This window comes from Cornus florida, unplaced genomic scaffold, assembly GCF_030987335.1.
Source record: "Cornus florida cultivar Cherokee Brave unplaced genomic scaffold, ASM3098733v1 CherokeeBrave_3.0.0_Hap2_Chr08, whole genome shotgun sequence".
In the NCBI taxonomy this organism is placed as follows: Eukaryota; Viridiplantae; Streptophyta; class Magnoliopsida; order Cornales; family Cornaceae; genus Cornus; species Cornus florida.
Window position 1 is genome coordinate 21,362,368 of NW_026775578.1, and position 25,903 is coordinate 21,388,270.

At 35.9% G+C, this 25,903-nt stretch overlaps 1 protein-coding gene across 1 annotated transcript; it reads left to right on the forward strand.

The window, feature by feature from the left end:
- Positions 1–1,219: 1,219 nt before the first annotated feature.
- On the forward strand, positions 1,220–25,833 carry LOC132270713 (uncharacterized). The gene is made up of 21 exons (XM_059771905.1): positions 1,220–1,555; positions 4,181–4,279; positions 5,796–5,947; positions 7,538–7,610; positions 8,189–8,311; positions 8,815–8,923; positions 9,530–9,609; positions 9,826–9,907; positions 12,176–12,315; positions 12,393–12,503; positions 12,658–12,774; positions 12,927–13,016; positions 13,782–13,835; positions 14,043–14,117; positions 14,397–14,472; positions 14,613–14,712; positions 19,238–19,307; positions 20,174–20,247; positions 22,800–22,909; positions 24,391–24,639; positions 25,291–25,833. The coding sequence occupies exons 1-21, from the start codon at positions 1,430–1,432 to the stop codon at positions 25,569–25,571; spliced, it is 2,391 nt and encodes a 796-aa protein (XP_059627888.1). The 5' UTR covers positions 1,220–1,429; the 3' UTR covers positions 25,572–25,833.
- The last annotated feature ends 70 nt before the right edge of the window (positions 25,834–25,903 follow it).

Here is a 25,903-nt window from a genome sequence, read left to right on the forward strand (position 1 = left end):
TTTTTAATTTCAAAAATCTTAAAACAAATTCTAGTTACAAGATATGATTTTAATCACTATTGAACACACATACTTCACAAATATTGTTTTATTTTGAAAGGGACGGCGGTCGCCTAAGGCCCCTTCCGAAGGCCCCAAAATTTTAAAATTTTCTTATATTAAGTTATACTATAATTATTTTCTAATATTGTTAAATTCTAATAAATAAAAAAAAAAAAAAATTATATTAGGCCTCAAAGATTTATATCCTAAAATAAATTTTTTTTTTTTGTCTCTCCCCAACTCGTTTCGATTTTATATTAGGCCTCTAATATTTATATCCTAAAATAACTTATTTTTTCTCTTTTCTCTCTTCTCTCCCTCCTCATTCATTTAGATTTTATATTAGGACTCAAATATTTATATCCTAATTTTTTTTTTTTTTCCTCCTCTATCGTTTTGTTGACCACTAATTGATACATAAATTTAATATTCGCCCCTAAAAATTTACATCCTTATATGCCTTTTTTTACTCTCCCTTTTTTTACTCTCATTCACGTTTTACAATAAATCCTAACCAATACAAAATTTTAATATTAGGCTCAAAAATTTTTGTTTCTCTCTCTCTCTCATTCACGTTTTTTACACTAGTACTAAAAACATTTTTGAATAAGTTACACCAACAGTTTATTTTTTATTTTTATTTTTTAAAAAGTCTTCTCCTCCCACTCTCATTACAAGTTTATAATTGTTATGAACACATTTTTATTCTATTGAAAAATTTGTAGAAGTATTGGATTTGGGTTTTCTAAATAAGGTTTAATGATTCTTTTTCTTTAATCATTTTTTAATTTTATTAACTTTTGTTATTATAAATTTGTGTGTACATGCACATTCTTATTTTTGAGCTGTGACTAATTTTATTTATATTATTGAAAAAGACACTTTTTATTTATTTGCTTAAGACTCCAAGTTAAATTGAGCCGGCATAATTCTTCTAAATAGTATTTCATCCCGATCCGTTGAAGTTCCTGCTGATAATATTACTATGTGTGACTTAAATTTTGTTTTTTTTATACCATTCGATCCAACGACTTGAAGCAGCCGGGAAACAATTTTTGCATGATCTAACTAAAGTTTACTCCGTATTTGCTTGCAAATAACGCTTTGATTGATGGACCGGCAGAGGGATTTTTGATCGTCGCGGTTACAACGTCGTCTTTATATACCGCTGATTAACGGTGTAGAAGCATTTGTTCTCAATATCGCGAAGTACCGAATCAAGAAGCCCATTATTTTCGCTCCGCTTCCTCTTGCGCTTCTGTATCGCACCGTCTTTCACCAAGACACAGATCGAATCATCGAACCAACAACAACAACGTTCATCTCTCTTCTTTCTCTCTGTCATCCCAAGCCAAGAGACAGAGTTGTGAGTTGTTGATCGAAAGAAATGTTTAGATTCTTGAAAGGCGTCGTCGCCGGATCTGGTTCGGGACCTAAAGATCTACCCTACAACATCGGAGAACCTTACTCCTCCGGCTGGGGCTCTTGGACTCACCATCGCGGCACCTCCAAGGTCATTCACACTCCTCTCTCTCTATACACACATATAGTGTGTGTTTATATATATATATATTACGTACATGTGACCTGATACATATATCGTTTGCACAATCCTTCGATTGTTTAATTTGTTATCGTGATTTTTAGTTAGGGTTGATTTCTTTTAATTTCGTAGAATCATGGGACTCTAAGCGAGCAAGCTCATAGCTTTTGTAAATTAGGAAAATGATTATGAGTTTGATCCTCAATTAGTTAGTGTACATCGTCAAATAGTAGATTGGGGTTAATTTCGGTTACATTTGATTGAATTGGTTATTATCGGGTTGTTGAGGTTCGAATCTTATCGAGTAACTGATAAATGATATTCCAGGAAACAAGTGCGTTTCCTGGATTTGGCCTTTCTGAGTTCAGCATTGTTCGGACTGAGATTACCATTGTTTATATTTTGGAAGTTTATTAGCTTATTTTGTTGCGGACTTATAGGAATTTAGCGGATGGTCTTGGACCTGTAATGTTTACAAATAACTGAGAACCATAACATGTTTGCATAACTTATAATGGTGAAGGGAATACTTTTCTTTTATTGTATATGGAATGTAAATTTAGTAAAGATTCAAACATTGATAATGTAATGGGAACACTTCAAAACCAAACAATTATTCAAAACAACCACTTTCCTTATGTAGGATCAAGATTACAAAAGTACGGAGAGATAAATAGCAATATAACTAGTAGGATTGGAGCCGGTTGGACAAAATGGAGACAAGTTAGTGGAATTTTACATGATAAAAGGATAAAACATAGGCTAAAAGAAATTTTTTATAGGATCTTTAGTAGACCAACTATGTTGTATTGAACGGAGTATTGGGCTTTAAAAAAGAAACAAGAACAACGCTTCATATAGCGGAAATGAGAATGTTGAGATGGATGAGTGGTCAAACGAGGTATACTAGTTATAATAGAAGGTAAGAGATAGATAGGGCGACTAAAAATAACATGGGATGAGGTTATTAAAAATGACTTTAAAAGGTTAAGTATGGTAGGTTAAATGACATGTAATAGAAAAGATTGAGAGAGAAATCATGTGGCTGACCCCATTCATATGGGACTAAGGCAAAGATGATGATGAATAATTTTCTTTTATTAATTGCTGAAACTCGACAATTCAATATTCGTAGTTGGATCCTTTGCTGTATTTATCCTTTTAAAGACAAACTTTCATGGACTTATCAAACAAAAAAAAAAAAAGACAAAACTTTCATGGAAATGCAGTGTCTGTTTGCAATTGGCATTCCTGAGTGACTCTGGGTTAGAGATAATTTTCATCATTGCGTGACATACTTTACCATCATTTATCATTGGACGTGAATTTGCATGATTTCTACTTTTATGAGAAAACAGGCTCTCTCTGCTTGTGATTTCAACTTGTTCATTGGGTTTCGCGCTCTATGAAGTGAGTTGTTGGCTTACACCCCCTTGTTCCTTAAGTTATTCAATATAGATTTTTTTCTCTAATGATTCTTTTTCTTTCTCTGTCCTTCACTTCTCAACTTTTTGATCTCTATCACCAAAAATAAATGTAGCATGAAAGTAACGTTGTTCCCCAACATCTTTATAAATAAATAAAAAGTCGTTCCCTAACATATCAATCTGGAATTCCAAAGCCTTGAAAATCTTGCCACATGTCTGACCCTTATTTGGTGGTGGTTAGAATACCTTAAGACTCTTGCTCTAATTTTTTTTATGTAATTTGAAGACAGTTATCAAGTTCTCCTCTCTCTCTCTACACACACACACACACACACACCCCTAATATATAAAAGAGGGTGTGAGTAGGTTTAAGGAGGGGATCAATAAGGTTTTCTAATCCTGGCTCCAATCGGATTTAGGAAACATGAGTAACCTACCAAATCATCACTGGTTACAATCATATTAAGTCTCCAGAAACCAGTGAACTTAGATCTTTTCATACATGAATCTTATCCATTTAACTAAATCATATGTAACCTAATTGTAAATTGAGGAGTTTGATGATATTAAGCAAACATATTAAATAATTATGCAATGTATGAAATAAGTTTTCTTATTAGTGAATCACAATTACTAAATTTTTTACAAAGAAAGTTGGCTTCCAGGGCATACAATTTCACACATGGGGTCATCCAAATGTACCCTTGCTGCTTAATCTCTATGGACTAACCACTGCAATTGCAAAATTCCATGTTAGAGATTGGAAATACATTTACACGTTGGCTGAGTAGTTAATGTCTCCCGCCCGTTTGGCAAGGGAAACTCTCTCTACCAACCGTGGAGCTTCTCTTCCTTTCTGTGAACTGAGTCCTACATTTACTTTGGATAAGCATTCAATGGCACCAATGTGGGGCCTCAATCATAACGATCCATTGTATTATTTATCTGCAGTGAGTTATATTTCTACCAAGTAGCACATTTGGTGCATCACTTTGGACTTAAATGTGTCATCTTGAATTCTATTGTGCCACCACGTGATTTTTTTAACCAAATATGATTAAACTCTTGAAACTTAGGCTTGATAAAGATGCCCTGCAGTGTTCTTCCTCCACCTCTCCATTCTATTTGTGAACTTAATTGGCTTCTGATTATTGGTTTGTTTTTCCAGGATGACGGGTCTTTGGTGTCAATATTTTCTCTTTCAGGAAGTAATGCCAATGATGGACATTTAGCTGCTGGTCGTAATGGCGTCAAGCGTCTTCGAACGGTAAGTTATCAATGGCTATAGAATTGGAAATCTAGGAAAGCAATGGCAGGCTTTTCTCAGCCTGTTAAACTTACTGATATGTACTTCCATTTCTCTAACTCTTTATCTATGTTGTTTGATGCAACATGGATATGTCCCATCTTCAGACTCATATTGCATTGCTCCGACTCAATTTCAGTAAATTGTTTTTAGTCATTTTGGCCATATCAGAGATTTCATTGCATGTAACATTTTTTAGTAATTATTTGAGATAGCCAATGCATTAATTTTTTTTTTTTTTTCCTAGTTGGTGCTCACCCCCCCCTCCAAGGAATTGTTTGCACCTAGCAGGAATCGATCCTAAGACCTGATGCTTCATGAGGCACCAGGGCCCAAGTCTTTTCCAACTAGGCCAACCCCTTGGGGTTTAGCCAATGCATTTCTAGGAAGTTCATATAAAAAAACGAATATAGCACGAAAGGGATAGCTTCTATCATTGCATGGTTATTATCTTTATTAGATGGAATTGATTTTTCATAATTTTGGGCTTAGATTCTATTGCCTACAAATGAGGCGAGACAACCAGATTGTAGCTTGAGTGTGGATCTTTTGATTTATCCATCTTCCCCTTTTGTGTTTCACTGGTGGTTGTGTCCGTTTATGCAATTCCTGATAATTTTAACTTCACTTTCACTCTTCTAATAAAGATTACATTATCATTTGATCACAGTTACAATATATACAATTATATGTATCAAACAGTCATTTTGCCTCAGAGAAGTTGAGAGAACAGTTCATTGTTAGTGTAAAATTACCTTCCTGAGCTCACACTATCAACAGCACTAGTTGATTTTTGTTCTTTCAGAAATTCACATATCTTGGAAATTGGGATTCAAACTTGTAAATTTTCCCTTGAAGCTTTGTATTTGGCTGCATCTATCCTGTTAATCTATCTAGTTAAAACTTAGGTTGTTTTATTCATAGAAACATCCGGTTGCTGCATGCTACCTAGATGATGATACATTTTTGAAAGCGTACAAGAGAAACGTCAAAACAGGAGATTCAAAAGCACCAAATATTTAATTTCTTTTTTATTCTGACATTCTGCAATTTAGGATCCTTTTTATGAACGGGGTTGCACCTAAACAAGATCATGATTCCAGTTATGGCTCTTGAGAACTCAGTTTTGATATGAGATTGGGATGCAAGTGATTTCCTCAACTTATTTGAAACTTTGTTTATTGGCTCCATAAGCATTTTTTCTCCATTTTTTTGAATTATCTATCAGTATTTTTTGATAATCACTTACCTGCAGTTGAGGAATCTGTATTTAACATTTTCCACTCTTCAGATATTGGGCTTGAGAACCAATGTTCAGTGTTTAAGATCCATATGTATTCCTTCTTTTATAAAATTTTTCTATGGGTTCTATAATCTTGCAGAATAATCTTTATTCAGGGCTTTTCTAGTATTGCTTTCCATTTGAATTGTTTTGATTCTGTATATGCTAATAAGAAGTTGTTTTTGCTCCTTTCAGGTGAGACATCCAAATATTTTATCATTTCTTTACAGCACAGAGGTTGAAACTTCTGATGGAACCTCTACAAAGGTCACTATCTATATTGTCACCGAGCCTGTTTTGCCACTGTCAGAAAAGATCAAGGAATTAGGATTGGAAGGAACACAAAGGTATATGAAATCTATTCTGCTAGATTGATTTTTCCTTTGCTGATGCTAGTGCTATGATGTGCCGCTACATTAGTATTATATAATGTTTATTCATCACATGTGATCCTGGGTGTTAGGTCAATAGGATTGAGGTTGGCAAATTTCATTGATCAAAACTAGAGTTTGTAATTTTGTTTCTTAGAAATTTCAAAAGCTAGTTAGTGTTGGTTGTTATCTATCGCTCATTGTCAAAGATGGAGTTGAAGCTACATTCCAGGGTAAATGCGTAATCTTTTCCACCAAGGGTAATAAGGTAATTTAACACCTCCATGCACTCACCAAAAGTAGGGTTCATGCATTTCTTCATTAAAATATCTAATTATAATGATTTGATTCAGAAAATCCTATTTAACATGCATGTAAAAATGTTTTGGAAACTTCCTTATTGGAAAATTTTCTAGAAGTTTGATCGATCAGAACTCTCTGGAGTTGTGTCAACCAGTCAACCATCTCCTCGATTGATTGAGTTGTTCAGATATTGAGTTTCCTTTTTCAAATAAAAACACTGAAAACCCTACTCTCTAAATACCTTTATCTTGCCTATATATATACATAACTCTTTGGCAGGCTACACACCAGTGATATACCTATCTAGAAAATGTAGAAAGCATTTTCTTTTTAATTTCTAGAGTCCAGTATTCCCTTTTTACATTCATTGTCTGCATTTAGTTTCGTGAGTGTAATTTAAGTGTGTTGGCATCATCACTGTGGAGCTATTATGTTGAGTTCAACACCAACTTTAATCTATTCAATAGATATTGAATTGAACGGCTTGTGGGTGAGACTAAATCACTGGTTAAAAGAAGAAAATTCGTGGAGTGAAGTTTGTTGACAAGTGGATCGTGTGCCTGGAGACTCGGGAAGAGTTTGGTAGATCGATTTGTGTCGAGGCAACTAGTGGTTTTTTGGGGTTGGGAAATTTTTTACGTAGGTGGTTATATCTTTTTCTTACAGTGGATTCGGTTTGCTTGGACTAGGTCCCGTGGTCTTTTCTGATTGGGTTTTCATGAAAAAAAATCTTTTTTTCCCTTCTTTTTATACTTTACTGCTTTAAGTTTCATTATTGCATGATTGATTATTGATTGATGGATTGAATAGAGTTAATTGTTTGGTTTTAGTTTGAATCAAATTCAGTTATTTATTTCAGTTAAATTCAAAAAGTAGTTAAAATTAGTTTATCCAACCAACAAGACCTATTCAACCCTGCTCTAGGTTTAGATCACGGGCCTTGCGCCTTTATATTAGAACTTAGGGTTCTAGTCCTATGATTCATCACCGGCTGAAGAATTATTGAAGTCCATGCACATAGAATAATATCCTTTGGAAACTTCTTCAGTATACATTTACATATGAATCATTCTGTAGTTATAAAATAGTTCAACTCTTAGTGAGTGCTCGTTCATGCAAAATGTTCTGTCCTACGGTTCCCTTCTTTCTGTCGTCTAAAGTTTCTTTCATATGAATCGATTGTAGGTTCCTTGCATTTTAAACCATCTATAAGTTTGTGGAGATGGTTAATGCTGAATTTGTTATACCTTCTGTTGATGGCAGGGATGAGTACTATGCATGGGGACTGAGCCGCATAGCTAAAGCAGTGAGCTTTTTAAATAATGACTGTAAACTTGTAAGTATTTTCAATTGAAGTCTGTAAGTATTTTCTTTTGCATAAGTGAATTTTTTAAAATTAACTGTCATGAGTGAAGGAAAAGATTATGAATGTTACAGTTAGAAATAGATGTCTATAGTCATAGACTCATCCGACATATATACTTGGATGTGCATGCGCACTATAAATGTAATTTCTTCCAATCGGTTAGAGGAAATAAAGGATTTGAGCACTGGTGGCTTGGCTTGTCTTCTTGTGTACCAAATTGGCAACACTGCCTAGTGCAAGTTTTAAAGAAGTTGGTGATTTCATGATGGGAGCCATGATCAATGCTCCAAGTTTGGGGGCAATGTCACTTTTAATTGTTTCTCTAATTTTAATATTTTTGTCTTCTAGTGAAGATGACTTTGGAATCCTAATTTCTCCTTTTTTGTTATCCCCACCCCCAACCCAAAAAAAAAAAAAACGCTTGTGCACAGACAAAGGAAAAATAAACTTTTCTCTCTCTCTCACATGCATTGGGAGAGAATATTTGTTGATTTTTTTTTTTTTTTTTAATAATAAATTTGACTGGTTTTGCCTATGACAATTGACAGGTTCATGGTAACGTTTGCATGGCCAGTGTTGTTGTTACTCAAACTTTGGACTGGAAGCTCCACGCTTTTGATGTTCTGTCTGAGTTTGATGGGAATAATGAAGCATCTACAGGACCAATGCTGGTAATCCATCTCTTCAGATATGATCCAATGGTCGTATTTTTATTTTTTTATTTTTTAAACTTCTGATGTTGATACATTTTCATGAATTTCTAGCCCAAGCAACCGTAGTGGTTGATAAAAATTATACAATGGAAAAACTACGTATGCGTGTAGCATTAAATTGAAACTTTGTTGGAGTGATTCTACATAAACTTTAAAGCTACTCCCTGCTTTTTGAAATGCACCAATGAATGAAATTTTTTAAATTTTTTTTAGTAGTAGTAATGTTTCATTCTGGACCGGTCTATAACAATTTTTTTCTTCAGCATATACTGTGGAATATGCATACTTACCTTACTGAATTATAGTTTGTTGTTTTGTTGACTGTTTGATTGAGGTTTGCTTTTGCTTAGTCTCTTAGGGTCTTTGGTTCGTGGTGGAATTGTTTTCAGGATGACTAAATTTACAACTTTTAGTTGAATATAGGTTTGGTTTCTTACACGTTTTATTTTTCTTCCATCCAGCAATATGAATGGCTTATTGGTTCACAATACAAACCGACGGAATTGTTAAAGTCTGACTGGGCAGTCATCAGAAAATCTCCACCTTGGGCTATTGATTCTTGGGGTTTGGGTAAGTATTTCACTGGCCTACCCATGGGCACAGTATATAATTTATCTGTCCTTGAACGCATATATGCATTCAAGAAGCTGCATTTGATCTGAGCATTTCCCCTTCGATGTATGTCTGTATAGTTGTTGTTACATAAGTGTAATTTATGTTCCTGTTGTTGTGGACATATTTTATTCTTTTACTCTTATTTACATTTGAATTTTAATTTCATTGGCCTTATTCTGAAGAAAGACCTTCACATCTTTATAAATTCCTACCTGCCATTATTTATGGGATATTTGATTCGTTTCTAGTATTTTGCTAAGAATGGCACGTCTGTTCCATTTACTGGGTTTCATTGATGATCTTTACCTTGGAGGTGCTTTTGTATGTGCACAACCAGTTGATCCATTGCTTGTATGGAAAAAATTAAATGGGAATTTTAAGAACGTTATCATGGAAATGAAAGTTTACATGGTGAACAATTGAGCTGGACTTCTGTTTGGCGATCTTATACGAGTCTTCTAGTTTTGCGGACTGTTGGTTGACATTTTGTTATTTAATCTTTTAGCATAATTTATGTTTATATTATATATTTTGCAATCTGATTTTTCTTCTAATTGTTAGGCTGTCTAATTTATGAACTTTTCTCTGGTATGAAACTGAGCAAGACCGAGGAGCTGCGTAACACCGCTTCCATACCAAAGGTCAGCCTGTTATCATGAGGATGAATCTGTGACTGCTTACTGATCCCTCGACAAGTTCTGTTTCTAAATTCACTTCCATTACCTTTTACCCCTCTAAAGACTGTAATTTTTAGTTAGTGAATGTTCACACACTTGTTTCTGTCTTGGGTTGCTTTAACTTCCAGTTATCTGAAACATCCATTTTAATCTTACTTTTATGTTTTTTTGGTCTCACAGTCTCTACTTCCAGATTATCAGCGGCTCTTGAGTTCCATGCCGGCTCGCAGGATGAACTCATCTAAACTTATAGAAAATAGCGGTGAGTTAAATCTACTTCTTCTTTTTTTTTTTTTGGGTAAATAAATCTACTTATTTCTCAGTCTATTTAAGTAAATATTTGTGAAGAATTCTTTATCTTAGGAATTCATTTCACTGTAGAGAATTTTCTTCATTTGATGGTCTACCATGGTAGCCATTAATATCCAGGGTAAATGAGCTGGGATTGGTCTCTATAATATGTTAATACAATCATTACATGGAATTTGAGGAGGTTATCTATTTCTGTTGTTTGTTAGGTGACTGCAGTTTTTATTAGTATGCCATACAGCTACAGAAGTAAATACATATAGGCATATAGCCATTTTTTGTACCAAGTTGGGCAGAATTCTTCTCAGGAAATTTCATGGAGACATGATTTTGCCTGTGTAGCACATGAATTGTTAAAGATCATTTGGCTGGATTTTTTTTCTTCTAAGTATTGTAGCTGGGTGTCTGTTGTTTTCTAGTCACTTGGCATTGTAGAAGTATAATATATTAAAATCTTTACTTGGAAGCATGATTGTTCTTCTTTCTGTTTGTCATTATAAAAATTTAATTATATCTATGAATAATCACATAGAAACAAAGCAGCATAACCATGATTTATCTCTTTTCTTCTCCCTATATGACTTTGTTCCTCTTTGGATGTCAAATTTAAATGTTTATATCCTGTCTTTCTACATATGGGACGTGGAAAGAACCAAAGAACACTAATTGTTTAACTAACTTCCTGGAATGCTTTGGGATAGGGTGATATAGTGCATTTTTTGTGTTGCACCTTTTTGTTGCCTACTAAAGTTAGAGTGATGTGCTTGTGTTTTCTGCCTTACCCTTTTTTGGAATTAGAACTTTTTATGGACCTTCTGGTTTGGCAGAAGGAAACCTCATTCTTGATAGATTAGCTAAAGATGATTAGCTACTGACGATAGTGAGGAAAATATTTTTCATTGCCATTTCTTTTGTAATTGGAGCAGTTTTCTTATCCTAATTATGTGCTTCCGTCCCTTCTCACCTTTAAAGAACCAAAGGGTCATACTAGTCAGTCTTTCGTTTAGTTTTATTAGGGTTCAGTAATTCCAGGTCAGATAGAGCTTTTTGAAAATGGTAAATTAAAATTCTGACCTGTTAAAAGATTGAGAAAGCATGCAGCATGTTGGAAGGTGAGTATGACCTTACTGTTTTGGCTGAACCTCTGTGATCAATCAACAATATGCATGTCGACCTTGGTACATTTTCTAGTTCCTTGGCTTTGTTGCAATTTATAGCTATATTGGCTGCCAAACATAGGAGAATTTATGCTTGAAAATGTGTTGGGACTCGTTTTTATGGTTCAATATTCTCTTTGGTATTTTATCGAGTCCAATGGTTGTGACCTTGGTAATTGAATTTGTTCCTCACAAATGTTTTGTGCCTTAAGAGTGGAATGGCAAAAAGGGATTCATGGAGCCAATCCGAAATAGTTGGAAAAAGGTTTTGTTGAATTGAATTTCAACTATTTTGTGCAATATATGTGTGTTTGTGACACTGAAATATGACCTATGGATTGCTATTTTTTTTTTTTAATGTTTAAACTTCGTAAAGGTCATGACCTAGTGTAGTTCCCTCTAATCAAAAGTGTTGGGAGGGTCGGATGGATCCTGATATGATCTTGTGCATTATTTGCACAAAGTATATTCGAAGCTGCATTCTCAGGATTGGCAGCCCGAGCTTGTAACACTGCACCAAGCAATGACTTCTATTGAATATGTAATGGAGGAATTAGTGGCGGAAAAATCCTCCAGTAATTTATGTTGTTTCCTATTATTGACGATTTACTGTTGCTAGAGGAATCACTGGGGAAAAATCCTCCTTGTTTCCTATTTTCTCTCTCTTTCCATTCTCATAATTTCTTCTCCTATGTAGAGGAGCCTCCACCATTGTATTGTGTATGAAAAGAGAGATTATAATGAAATATATGTAGCCCTTTGGGCTCTTTGTGCCTTGGATTTAGTCCCTAGTTGCTGAACCACATAATAGCCGCATGTTCTATTCGTTTAATTTTTCTCTTCACACATATTTTATGTTATAAATAACTGCATTAACAACTTAAATTGTCTTACTGAGTGCAGCATATGAATTTATATGCTCATTTTCCTCTTGCTATTTATGTGTGTTTTTTTTTTTTTTTTTTTATCTATCTACCACAGGTTCGTTTTTTCCAACAATTACCTTTTCTCTCCCATACTTTTGCTTGTGTTTGTACTAAAATATCCCAAGTATGGATTGGCAGAATATTTCCAAAATAAGTTGGTGGATACCATACATTTTATGGAAATTCTTAACTTGAAGGACAGCGTTGAGAAGGATACATTCTTCCGGAAGCTCCCCAATCTAGCAGAGCAGCTTCCGAGGCAAATTGTGCTGAAAAAGGTGCTTAAATTTCTTGTGCAAAATGTTCAATTTCAATTTTTGGCAAATTCACTATGTTTATCTTCTGGTCTATGCAGTTACTTCCTTTATTAGCTTCCGCCTTAGAATTTGGTTCTGCTGCTGCCCCTGCATTAACTGCACTTTTGAAGATGGGTTCTTGGCTCCCACCTGAAGAATTTAGCGCCAAGGTCTTTTAAGTATTCACATGGTGGCCTTCTTGTTTTATGTTTCCATTTCTAATTGATTCCAATCATTCCACTCCTCTTTGGGTTCCTGGATGTTTTTATGATTACTATTTTACTTTAACTTGATCAATGCAAAATCCCTTGTTTTCATTTGTAGATACTACCAACAGTTGTTAAACTTTTTGCCTCCAATGACCGGGCTATTCGAGTTGGTCTCCTGCAGCATGTTGATCAATTTGGAGAGTCACTGTCAGCCCAAATTGTTGATGAGCAAGTATGCAGTCCGTGATTAAATGATTATGCTGTCTTTCTTAAGATTGAGGAAGTTCCAATCTATTCCTGTTTTGGGCATGATAGTTAATAACATTCTACATGTTTATGATTGACTTTGGACATTCTAACATGTATGATCTTGTTTTCTGCTAGGTTTACCCTCATGTTGCTACAGGGTTCTCTGATACTTCTGCATTTCTTCGGGAATTGACGCTCAAGTCCATGCTTATTCTAGCTCCTAAGGTGCACTTATTCTTTTGGTAGCAATCAATGCTCTCTGTTTTTCATTAGTACAGTTTTAAAATATGTTGAAATCCTTTATTTTTGAAAAACCATTTTTCAAAAGGACATTTGAAACAAAACTTTGGGCCTCTTCAAGATCAAGCTGGTCATTCAAGGTCTTTCCAAGGTCAATTTACCTGTGCCCTAGATATGTAATTGAGGATGCAGATTTCTAGCCATGTTCTTCTTCTACCTATCCGCATTGTCTTCAACGGTTAGTCATATACTTATGACATTTTGACACATACCAGAATTTTGAGTAGGACATTGCCAACACACGCCTCGTATTTCTAACCTAGAGAAATACCAGAAAGAGCATAGGTTGAGGAGGCAATAGAAGACGTAACAACCTATAGTTTAGCAGTGGCTATGGCCTTACCTGAAGCCAAATGGTGAAATAGGATTTGGTAGCTCACCTATGTTAATATTTAAGGCTCTGTTGAGACACGTTCTTTATTTGATAACAATTTTAAAAAAAAATTGAAAGAGTATTGCTGACACTGTAGTTGACCTTTCTGCTGGTATGTTTTCCTCTTAATATATGCATTGATATAATCAACAGTCTTATATTTTTTTATCTTGATTGCATGAATTGTTCATGGGATTGTCTCTATGTTCATTATGTACTGGTTAAAAGATACTTTGGATTGCTTTATTTTGCTAGAACATATTTATATTTTTTGTTTCTATTTTTATTTTAAAAGATTTTGTTTGACTTAATTGCAGCTCTCTCAACGCACTATGGCAGGATCTTTGTTGAAGTATCTTTCAAAGCTTCAGGTATGGCATTGCTTCATTTGTTAATATAACTATATTAGAATTAGTTTTAATTTTTCACTTATTGACTTTTTCTTTCAATGTAAAGTTACTTTTTTGTTTTTTTTTGTTCAGATAGTACATCTCACTTGATTTTAGAAAGTTTCTCTTTCTTTAGTTTTTCATTGTTTGTGCTTTGTAGTTTTCTCTTCATACCTGTATGTCATGCAGGTTGATGAAGAACCAGCAATTAGAACGAACACCACTATACTACTTGGGAATATCGCCACTCACCTTAATGAAGGGGTTAGTAGCAGTTAGCTTGCATTTTTTCCATTCATTGATGTCGAATTACTCTACAATTCTGTTTCAGATGCTAATTTTTTGTTATTTGGTAGCATAACAAACATTCATTATCCAGTGATCGTATGATTAATATATTTTGATATGAATTGTCCCTCATTTGCCAAACCACAAAGAATATGATATAAAAGAATAAAAATAAAAATAAAAATTATATATATAAAAAAGATTTGTCCTTTCTATATAAATGGTGACTGATGGATTTCTGAAATGACAATGCAGACACGGAAAAGAGTTTTGATAAATGCATTTACAGTTCGTGCTTTGCGTGATACATTTTCTCCTGCACGAGGAGCTGGTAAGATCCATCGCTTTTGTTAGTTTATTTATTTTTTACTAGAATTTAGTGATGTTTTTGTTCCAGGAATTCATTGCATGTCATATCATCTCTCTCTCTCTCGCCCCTGGTTTGACATTATCAGATTAATATTTTGGTAGGTGTTATGGCTTTATGTGCCACCAGTTCCTATTATGACATCACTGAAATTGCAACTCGGATTCTGCCAAACGTTGTTGTGCTTACCATTGATCCTGACAGGTTATCTTCTCTTCAGATGATCTATTTTTTGCTTTTTTTCTTGGTATTGCTCCCTTGATGCAATTGCCCATCATTTGACTTTTTAATTGATTAAGCCTGAATTCGGGATCTACATCAGAACCTTTCCTAGTCTTCTGTTTGGTATTCTTGCTTGGCAAGGGGGTTGATAAAGAGCCACATGGAGTAGATTCTTTCCCTACGTTTGATTCAACTATAACTTGATTAATTGAATGTTGTACAGCTTTATAAATGATTGACTGATTTAAACAAATAACCTTCTCGGTGGTCTTAGAGATGGTATGTGCTGTCATCAATGGGCTGTTAGCCGAATGGTATAACCTCAGAGGGGGGGGGGGGGGGGGGGGGGGGGGTGGGACCCCCAATGTGAGCAATGTGTGTGTGAGTACTTACCTAATAAATAAAGAGAGGAGATGGTATATTATGCTGTGTGCTACTTTTAGTTGGAAGTTTCAACAGATATAGTATAATAACTGGTATAGGTCTTGCTACTTAGGCAAAATTTGTGCTGGAAATTTTTATAAAACCACTTTTTCAACTTGTTCTTTGACACCTTGTTTTTTTTTTTTTTTTGATAAGTAAAATGTATTAGAAAGTGTTCAAAAGGGGAACGCGTCCCAAGCTGTGCACAAAAAAAGGGAACCTGTGTTCTCAAAGAGCTCAAAAGTCCACAATATCCTCAAAAGAAGAAAAGTCTCTCCTCCAACCCCAACAAAAAAGGGTACAAATAATAGAAAATTTCAGCGCTCCAATGGAGGACTCCTTCCTATCAAAAGATCTTCTATTCCGCTCTTTCCAAAGGCTCCACCAAACGCAAAAAGGGGTCACCCTCCAGAAGTCTCTAGCCTGAGTCCCCACCCATCGGCCCCTCCAGATATCCAGCAACTCTCGAGAAGTCCGAGGGATGACCTAATGGATGCCAAACAAACCAATCATAAGACTCCAACAATCATAGGCAACAGAACAATGTAGCAGAAGGTGATCCACGGACTCCCCATAACACTTGCAAAGACAACACCGATTAACAATGATGTGTCTTCTCTTCCTCAAATTGTCCAAAGTCAAAATCTTATTCCAAGCTGCAGTCCACACAAAAAAGGCCACCCTAAAAGGCGCCTTAGAAAGCCACACTGTCTTCAACGGGAAGGAAATACCATGAAAACCAGAGAGGCGCACAAAGAAAGACCGGACCTAGAACGTCCCCTGTATAGAAGGCACCCAAATTAGGGAATCCGCACCAGTGCCATTCAACTCCTGTCTGTATAAGAGGGCCAGCAAACCAGTGACATCATCCAACTCCCAATCCTGAAAAGATCGTCGAAATCGCACATCCCAAGACAACGTCCCGCTATCAAGGCGACAGCAGTCAGCAATCATAGCATGTTTGTCAATAGCAATCCTGAACAGTCTTGGGAACAAAAGAGCCAAAGGCCTATCCTCACACCAGGAATCCTCCCAAAACCGGACATATCTTCCATCCCGAACTCTGAATCTAACATGTTTGGAGAATTCATCCCACCCCTTCCCAATGGACCTCCACACCCCCACACCACTATCAACCCTGACAGGCCTAGCTGACCACCCCCCTCTCCTCCCCAAAACGACAAGAAATGACCTTTCTCCATAATCTATGTTTTTCACTGCCGAACCTCCAAAGCCACTTGCCTAGGAGAGCACTGTTGAAAGGGGCCAGTCTCCTAATCCCAAGACCTCCCAACTGAAAAGGCTTGCAAACCTGCTCCCATTTGACAAGATGATACTTAAACTCCTCCCCTGGACCCCCCCAAAGGAAGTTACGTTGGAGCATCTCCAGTCTTCCAACAATAGAGGCTGGAATCCGAAAAAGCGAAAGAAAGTATTTTGGGAGGCTTGATAAAACACTCTTCACTAACGTAACTTTACCACCCTTGGAGAGATATTGCTTTTTCCAACCAGCCAATCTTCTCTCAACCCGCTCAATCACCGGGTCTCAACTTCCCACCCTCATGGCCAAGTCTCCCAGCGGAAAACCCAAGTATGAAATAGGGAAACGTCGCGTCCCACATCCTAAAACAACAGCCAGAGAATCCACTTCCTGAACCTCCCCCATAGGGACAAGCACACTCTTACCCACGTTGACTTTCAGACCAGAGACAGCCTGAAAACAAACCAAAACACATCTCAAATACTGCAACTGGGACACCTCTGCCTCGCAGAAAACAATAGTTTCATCCGCAAAAAGTAGATGAGAGATCTCCATCTGCTGAACCTAGTCAGGGCCGATCTTGAAGCCCCTAATGAACCCCAAATCCACAGCCCTTCTCATCAACCTACTAAGGGCCTCCATAACAATAATAAATAAGAACGGGGAAATAGGGTACCCCTGCCTCAGGCCACAAGAACTATCGAAAAACCCCGTAGGAGACCCGTTAACCAACACCGAAAATTTGACAATGGAAACACATGTAGCAATCCATTTCCTCCATCTCGCTCCAAAACCCATCCTCTCTAACAGATAAAACAGGAAATTCCAGCAGACATGATCATAGGCTTTCTTGATATCCAGCTTGCAAAGAACACTAGGAACACCACTGCAAAGTCTAGAATCCATGCATTTACTGGCAATAAGAGCAGAGTCCAGAATTTGTCTACGCCCAATGAAAGCATTCTAAGACTCAGAAATGACTCCATCAAGAACCTCCCTTAGCCTAAACGCAAGGACTTTCGCAATGAGCTTATAAATACACCCGATCAGACTGATTGGTCTAAAATGCTTGACGTTAGAAGCACTGCCCTTCTTAGGAATAAGGGCAATAAAGGATGCGTTCAGCAATTTCTCAAACCTCCCCGTGGAATGAAACTCATGAAAAGTGCTCATAACCTCGTGCCTAACCACCTCCCAACTCTCCAACAAAAATACTAAAGCCATCTGGGTCTGGAGCCTTATCACCATTACAGCTCTTAAGAGCCTTCAGCACCTCCTCCTTCGACACCTTGTTTTTGAAGGGTGACCTAACACACCACATCTCAGTGGTAGATGATGACTTCACATAAATATAATCTTTTGGACTAACAGTAACCTGGTGCCAACTTGGCAGTCTAGGGATTCTTGTCTATTGAAGATAGCCCCTGGGCAGTTTTTGTTTCCCTGAATACCTGGACAAGTTTAACTGCATAAATCTTAAGTACTTAGTTGGACATCCGATGGACTTATGGTGGTGTGGACCCAGAGTCAACTGGTCCTTATGACTTGTGAGTAAATCTTAGGTCAAAGAGTATCACGGTTGAATAATTTGATTTACAAAATTTTAGACTATCTACTATCCTTTTGAGCTATCCAATGAAATAGAAGGTGGATGCTTCTAAAAAAATGACAATATCTTCTATCTTAAAGGTTTGATCTGTTAGCAGTTGGGTCCTTGTCCTTCTTGTCAGATGTATCACTTCCTGCTTCTAGGATACAGAGTGTTCTGTTGTTATAATCATGGAAATGAATTGCTTATGTTGGTTGAGAATTGCTTGGGGATCTCATCAACGGTGACAGACAGTTTCATATATAGATATACACACGCACATGATAAATTAATTGCGTGCACAAACTTTCAAAAATGGTGCATTCTTCTTGTTGTTGCTTTTGTAAGTGAAAGGAAGGCACTAAACTCCTGTGTTCCTCTATCTTAAATTTGGCAGCATATGAATATGATATTAAGATTCAGTTGCAATGAAAATTTAAGTGTTTTCTAGGTCCTTAATCTTTCCCTTTGATTGGGTGCAATAGCTTAAGAATTAAGATTGATCTTACTCGTACAATTTTGTACATGTACCATTTATTTGTCACTTGGGTATATTCTAGGGAGCAAGGTGGCTCAGTTGTGACAGGGATTTCGTCTGCATGCCCTGTGGAGTATTTTTATGCTGTAATTTTATCAGCTGAACACAACAAAATTTTTCGAATGTCACTTTCTTTCTTGGTCTGCTGATTCTACCCTCAGTTGCAAATCTGATGCTGGTAGGGGAGTGATCATTTAAAGGTTTCTTTACTTTTTGTTATCACTAATTTTATGAGCCGAACACAACACTCCACTCAACTAAATTTCATAAATGTCACTCCCTTTCTTGGCCTACTGATTTACCCTCCATTGCAAGCCTGATGTTAAGGTAGGGGACTAGTCATTACAAGGCACCTTTGTCTGAGTGGTCTTCTGCTCTCCAATAGATTTTATGCCTTAAATGTGTTGGTCATGAACAGACTACAGAGCAATCACATAAATTTTAATTTGACCTTTAATTTTTGAAGTTTTATTCGTGCTGAAGTTGAGGGCGCAGATCAGAGGTAATGTTTGTTTGTTTATTGTGCCATTTGGCTTGGTTTCTGCATTTCGAACTCTCCGTGTTTTATACTTTTATAATGCATAAATATAATAAGTTTAATATTTGGAAACTTTTATTATGTAATTCTTTATTTGGAAACTTTTAATATGTAATTCTTTCTATGGCACTTTAATTTGTTCTCCTTTCTATTGTACAGTGATGTTCGATCAAAGTCATTTCAAGCAGTTGACCAGTTTTTGCAAATAGTGAAGCAGTACCATGAGAAGGTGAATTTTAGATTCTTCTTGCTTTCAGCACCGTATGGTGAAATGTTTGGTAAATGGTAATGTTTGGCAATAAGAAACATTTTTTTCTCATGGTTTATCAAGTTGCAACATTACTGCTATATCTCACCATACCATATCGGACCCCTACCAATACACCTCTGGCACCTGTCCCAAGGTGAGTATCTGCTCTGGGAGTCATAAATCTACCTCCTTGGTAACAACTGCTGCTACAGCTGAGCTAAACATCAATATTGCATGCATACACGCGAGTTTAACTAATACATCTTCTGTTTAGTTGTCATGTCATTAATATTGCATGCATACACGCGAGTTTAACTAATACATCTTCTGTTTAGTTGTCATGTCATGTAGGCTTGAATAACTTAGTGGTCATGTCATGTAGGTTTGAATAACATGTTTATCATATCTAAAACATGCATTTTTGGAGGAGAATACATGACTCCGCAAGATCTATTATGCACGAGTCGCACGACTTTCTTGTCTTGTTAATTGCAAGATAATTATTTCAGCTCAAGAAATCCACTTGGATCATGTGAACCATGTATCTGTTGAATGGATGAGTTTCTTTTTTCCTAATCCATTTCCTTCTTTTTTTCTCAATGAATCATTCATATATCTGAGGTGAGTACTGGTTTGGACTCAGTGGTGAAGAAACTGCAGCATATGTTTAATTTGTATTGAAATTGAAGTAATATCTCTGTGTTCTGTAAAGGCAAATTATTATTCAAATGACTAAAAGTTCAGGGAAATATGGTTAGTAAGTATTTGTTATGGTGATAGTTGATTCCTACTTTGTTCTCTAAGATTAAATTATATATAGTCATTTCCTCTCCGGTCCTTCACAGAAAAATGCCGGGGATACCACTGGTGATTCAAGCATTGGAATTCCATCAATGCCAGGAAATACAAGTTTACTTGGGTAAGTTAATTTTACGTGCGGATCTTATGAACTCTCGTATCTTAGTTCATTTTATTCTTCTTCCCACTACATGCACTGATATTCTCATTTCCCCTTCAAGTATGAAAAAAGAAAAAGAAAAAGAAAAAAGAGACAGTTTATGTTGATTTAATATTTATATCTTTCTTCCATTATGCTTTCTAAATTTTATGTAATTTCTATTTTTAATCCAGGATGGGAATTTTTGTGATTTTCTAATGTCGAATGAGCCCTTTGATGAACTAGAAACCAGAATCCTTTCGAATACAAGCTTAATGAGAATAGGGATAGGTATTATATGCAATATTTGACTCGAGTAAAGTTGATGCGAGCTCAAGTGATTTGAGCAATACAAAACATTTTCATTTTCTTCTATTGTATGCTATACTGGAAGCATCTTGTCTTTTGATATTGTCCAAGTAGTCCACCAAAAATTAGGAGGAGAAAATTACCTTACTGAAAACAATGACGGTGTTTTGCCATTGGAAACTGCGACATAAGCTTTACAGTTTACACTAGTAGCACATTGTTTCAAAGAAATAAGGCCCGAGCACTCTACTGATGATAACAGGGACAAAAAGTTAAATAGTAAATCACAGTTTTCAATGGGTCATTTACTTTCCCTATTTTCTTTCACTTCCTGTTCTACTCCCCACATTTTTCTCTTCCTATGTCTCTCTGCATGAATATGATCACGGTGCAGTTCATGTTACCCAATCACTGCTTCAATTCTATAGAATGTCGGATTTTTTGGAATTTTTTTACAAAAATGAGTGCAGGTAGAATAAGGATGTTGAGATTAATGAGTGGACATATGATTGAATGGAACTCTTTTAGAAGAGAAAGAGGTGGTGGCATATGCATCTCTCACAACTTCCCTCTAGTAATTATCTATTCTTTAACCTACATTGTATCATTTTTTGTGTTTTTAGGAAACAAATTAGCTTATTATTTAGAGCATTCAGTGAGGCATGTTTAGCTTCTTCTCTTATTTGGCAAAATATTTTGATTGATGTGTCACTCTCATTCTTTCTATTCTATTCTAAACTCTGTCTCTTCCCACTTTATTTGCTGTATGCCTTTGCCTTGAGACGTGGAGTTCTCTTCTTTGCTTAATGTATTTTCTCCACTGTAGCTTGTGAAATTTACAAGAAAAACCATGGCTTGATGTTCCTGGTGAACATTATTACTTATATGAGGAAGAAAAAAAAAATTCTGGTGTTTTAACTGGATACCAACTAATAAAAGGGCACCTACCCACGTGGAGTATACAGGGGCTACAAAACTAAGCTCCTTCTATTTAATGCTAATTCCATATAAGATGTAAATAAGTGTAAGTTCCGGAAATTTCCAGAAACACAAATACACAGATTTCAAAATCAATTGCTTTGACAGACGAACTGGAATATTTTGGAATTTGTTCCTGTTCCCTCCAAAGACACCACATAAGATTAATTGGTGGAGCCTGCCAAACGGCTTGTAAACTCTTTCTAGCACAACCTCCAATCCAACAAGCAAGCAACTCCTTAACATACCACAGCATAACCCAATGAACTCTAAATAGGAAAATGGAAGGCCCCACAGATCTAGGGAAACCACATGATTTAGGATCTTAGTGTTTGTCTGCTCTATGCTCTCTCTCTCTCTCTCTTAATTTTTATTTGCTTGTGAGATTGATAAATATCAAAAGTCAGTTGAGATTAACAACCAAGTGAAAAAGAGTGAAATAGACCTATTCACTCCCTTGTCTATATCAACTTTATACTGAGAATCTTACGGTTTTCAAACAACTTCCGCACTTGTGCAACTCTCATACAAAGTTATGGTCGATATATTACTTGTTTCCTTTTTTCCTCTCTTTCTAGACGTTGTGTGTGCATAGTCCAGCTATACCAGGACTTAGTGTTCTGGTTCTTCTATTTCATTCCCATTCTAGATTTATCCTGATCATAATCGAGGAGCTTATTTTGTTGTCTATGCAAAAAAGCTTTCATATTTCCTATCTATTTTGCAAGGTATATCATAAAGGTTTAAGTATATTAATTTGACTATCTGATATAAGTTCATGGTGTGGAGTTGGGGAGCATTAGGACATCCCATGGAACTCAAGTTATTTCATTTTTTTGCATGTAACCTTTGAACAGAGTATCTGTATTTTAGCCCTCGTGTGATATAAGTGCATTTTAGGATTCCAAAGTGACCTCCGTTATGTTTAATTTTTATTTTTTTTGTCATTTGGTGATTTGTAGTTGAGTTATATGGTATGACAAAAATGATTCAGATACTGTTGTAACTTGTAGATTTCATAGCACATATTTAATTTCCATATACAAACAGTTCTTTAATTAATTCATTACTTATCTAAGGTGGTTTTAGACTTGCTTGAGTTGTTAACTCATCTTGATTTTTCATTCTTTTGAATGATACATAGTTCTGGACTTGTAGTGTTAAAATTGTCTACTCCAAATAAAATTTGCCACATTTTTTAATCAAATAATTTGGGATTAACAACAAACGTCATGATTCCAATGCAGATGGGCCATGAGTTCCTTGACCCTTAAAGGCAAGCCTTCTGAACAAACTCCACTTTCTTCGGCAAATTCCACCACACCTCTTACTTCTGATGTTGACAATGCCAGATTGGGTATGCATCTTTATCAATTTGGTTTTCCTCATTATGTTTCAATGCAATGTAAATTATGTTTGAATCCGAGGTCAATTTGCCTTGCATTACCATCTTTTGGCAAGAGGATGTACAAATTTAGTTGAAATGATCAAACCAAATGTTATTGTTAACATATACTCCCTCTGTCCCATATTATTTGTCAATTTTTTCATTTTAGGTGTCCCAAATTAGTTGTCAATTTTCAAGATTCTTTCAACTTGTGTTTTATATATATTTAAAGTTTAAAGGACAACTTAGTAATTTGTAAAGGGGACAATGCATTAATTGCATATCCCCTTAAAAAGTTAGAAAACCAAAGATTGACAACTAATATGGGACGGAAGGAGTATCAGAGAGTCATGGTAAGAAGGTATTCATCTATTATTCAGGAAGGGAAAAAAAAAAAAATGTATTCATCTATTGTTTATCCTTTAGCTGCCATTTGCTTGTTGAAGAGACTGCTGTAAAGCTATTAATGCATGGAGTTCACTATTTTGGTTTTTGGTTTTTGGTTTCTTCTTTTCTCATTTAAGGGACATGTCAACCTTAGTAATGCACTCATCACCTGGGAAATTCGATGAACTTTTAAGAAGTTTGTGTTGATAATATTATTGAAATACTTTACCCCAGAAAGTTTCCACTACCTGAAATATGTTGAAAAAAATTACATTGGTATATTTCATTTGTTTATACAAGCATATAGAGAAGAAATGACCCAAGAGAAATTGAATTATACATATTATAGTAACAAGGCAATTGCTTGATGCAAACTTCCCTTGTTATAAATGGTTCACCACTATCCGATGCAATAAAATTTAGAAATGATTTTGGTCATTCATGTAACTTCTTTTTCTTGCCTAAGTTGTCATGAATAATTCAGCATTCTTGAACTTTTCATCTTGAAGACTACTATAATTTGTAAGAATTAAGAAGTGTATAGAGAATTTAATGTTGGATTTGCAATTTTAAGTCATGGAAGCTAAGAAAATACGGAAATGCAATCCCCTTGGTAGTTGTGTGTAATAGTTTGGAACCGCAGAAATAATTTGAGTAATTCGTAAGTCAGGACATTAAGAGGCATCTCGGGATTTATTGAAATGTTCTGAATGAATTAAATTTTTATTTATTTGATCTAAATTTTAGGGAATACTTGGAATATTTTTTTTTTCTTTTTTTCTTTTTTTGGGGAAGGGGGAGAAATAGAAAGAGTGTGGGTACCCAGTTGCTAAATGAAATGTCATGAATAATAACAGTTAAAAATGGGAAAAAGCAGATCAAATCATTCAATTTATGAACTCTCTTTCTTCAAGCCATATATTTTATGATTTGATTCTGCTAGATGATACTCTTTACTACTGGTTACTTTCTCTGGATAATTACTCAAATCTATGCCCATGTGGAGGCATTCATTCAAATGATCAATCTTTGACATTGGAATATGTAATCTGTGACAACCATAGTGACAGACGGTGCAAGTACAACGCTAGTCAAGGTAAGTTCTAGCACAGATATAGCTGATCAACCAGCTCCTGTGTCGCCTACATCAACTGATGGTTGGGGAGAACTTGAAAATGGACTTCATGAAGAGCATGAAAGTGACAAAGATGGGTGGGATGATATTGAGCCACTTGAGGAGCCAAAGCCATCTCCAGCTCTTACAAACATCCAAGCAGCACAAAAGCGGCCTGTCTCACATCCGAAGCCACAAGGTACTATCCTTTACTTACTGACCCATGTTGTTCACACCAAATAGTAACATTTTGCAATTCGTTGACACTGTATGGACCAACTGAATGTTCCATGATTAGCAATATAGAAATTTAATTCCTAGTCCACAGGGACAGATGCGCACGCACAGAGGCAAGCATTAAAAGTTCTTTGTTTAGATGAAGCAAATACTTCGCAGTAAGCCCATATACTTGTCAGTATCATCTGTGTAGTTATATGTGGGTTTTTTCGGTCTGAAAACCAGACTGATAGATGGCTCTGGTCTCCAGCAGTTCAACTGCCTAGTCTGGTCCATGGTTAAACATATGGTTGGTGCCGCTATGTAAGCTTATTCTAATTCTTTTGCGAGGGAGAACAAATATAAGTCTGAAGTTTCAGCTGACATGTGGCCTCAGAATATATTGAATTTTTTGGCCACCTTCTTCAACTTGGAACACATTTGCATATTTTGCGTACTGTCAATAATTTTTTTTTTTTCTTCCTAGTTGGTACTCACGCACACATGCCTCCACTAAGGCTCAAACCCATGACTTCCCTTTGGAAAGTAGAGGTCTGGTGCCGTTAGGCCACTAACCATTTTATAATTACAATAAAGGAAAGCATATCTAATGGGAGATTTTCTTCTTGTTCAGTTGCGAGTTTGCGACCAAAAAATACAATGAATGTGACCAAAGATGAGGATGATGATTTGTGGGGGTCCATTGCTGCTTCTGCTCCAAAATCAACATCAAAACCTTTGAACGTAAAAAAAGCAGGAACACTTGATGATGACGACCCCTGGGCTGCCATTGCGGCTCCTCCACCTACCACCAGGGCCAAGCCGTTATCAGCTGGGCGAGGCCGAGGTTCAAAACCTGCTGGTCAAAGATTGGGTGCTCAAAGGATAAACCGGACCTCCTCTTCTGGGATGTAAATACAGGGGAAAGGGAAAGAAAAAAAGAAAAGAAAAGATAGATGATGGTGAAAGGAATGGGTTAAGATTAAGATGAGTTGTGTAATTTTTTTTTTTACTTTTGAATTTTATTGTAGCTGTGTTCATATCAAAATATAATGCATTTATGTCATCACAATGAGGTGTATTTGTACTTTTATCCAACATTACATTTGATTTGTAATATTATTTTTTCCAAATATTAATTTTCATATTCTTGAAATATCAATATTCTTTCTCTCAAGCACATCATTTTGTTTAGGATTTCTTGAAGCAAGATTTTACGATTTATGCATTATATTTTTCATGCCCCT

Excerpts from the sequence above, each read along its gene's own strand:
- LOC132270713 (XM_059771905.1), top strand. The coding sequence starts at position 1,430 with ATGTTTAGATTCTTGAAAGGCGTCGTCGCCGGATCTGGTTCGGGACCT. Across the intron at positions 12,316-12,392 it reads GGCAAATTGTGCTGAAAAAG|TTACTTCCTTTATTAGCTTC; the intron begins GTGCTTAAATTT and ends TGGTCTATGCAG. Across the intron at positions 12,504-12,657 it reads CTGAAGAATTTAGCGCCAAG|ATACTACCAACAGTTGTTAA; the intron begins GTCTTTTAAGTA and ends TTTCATTTGTAG.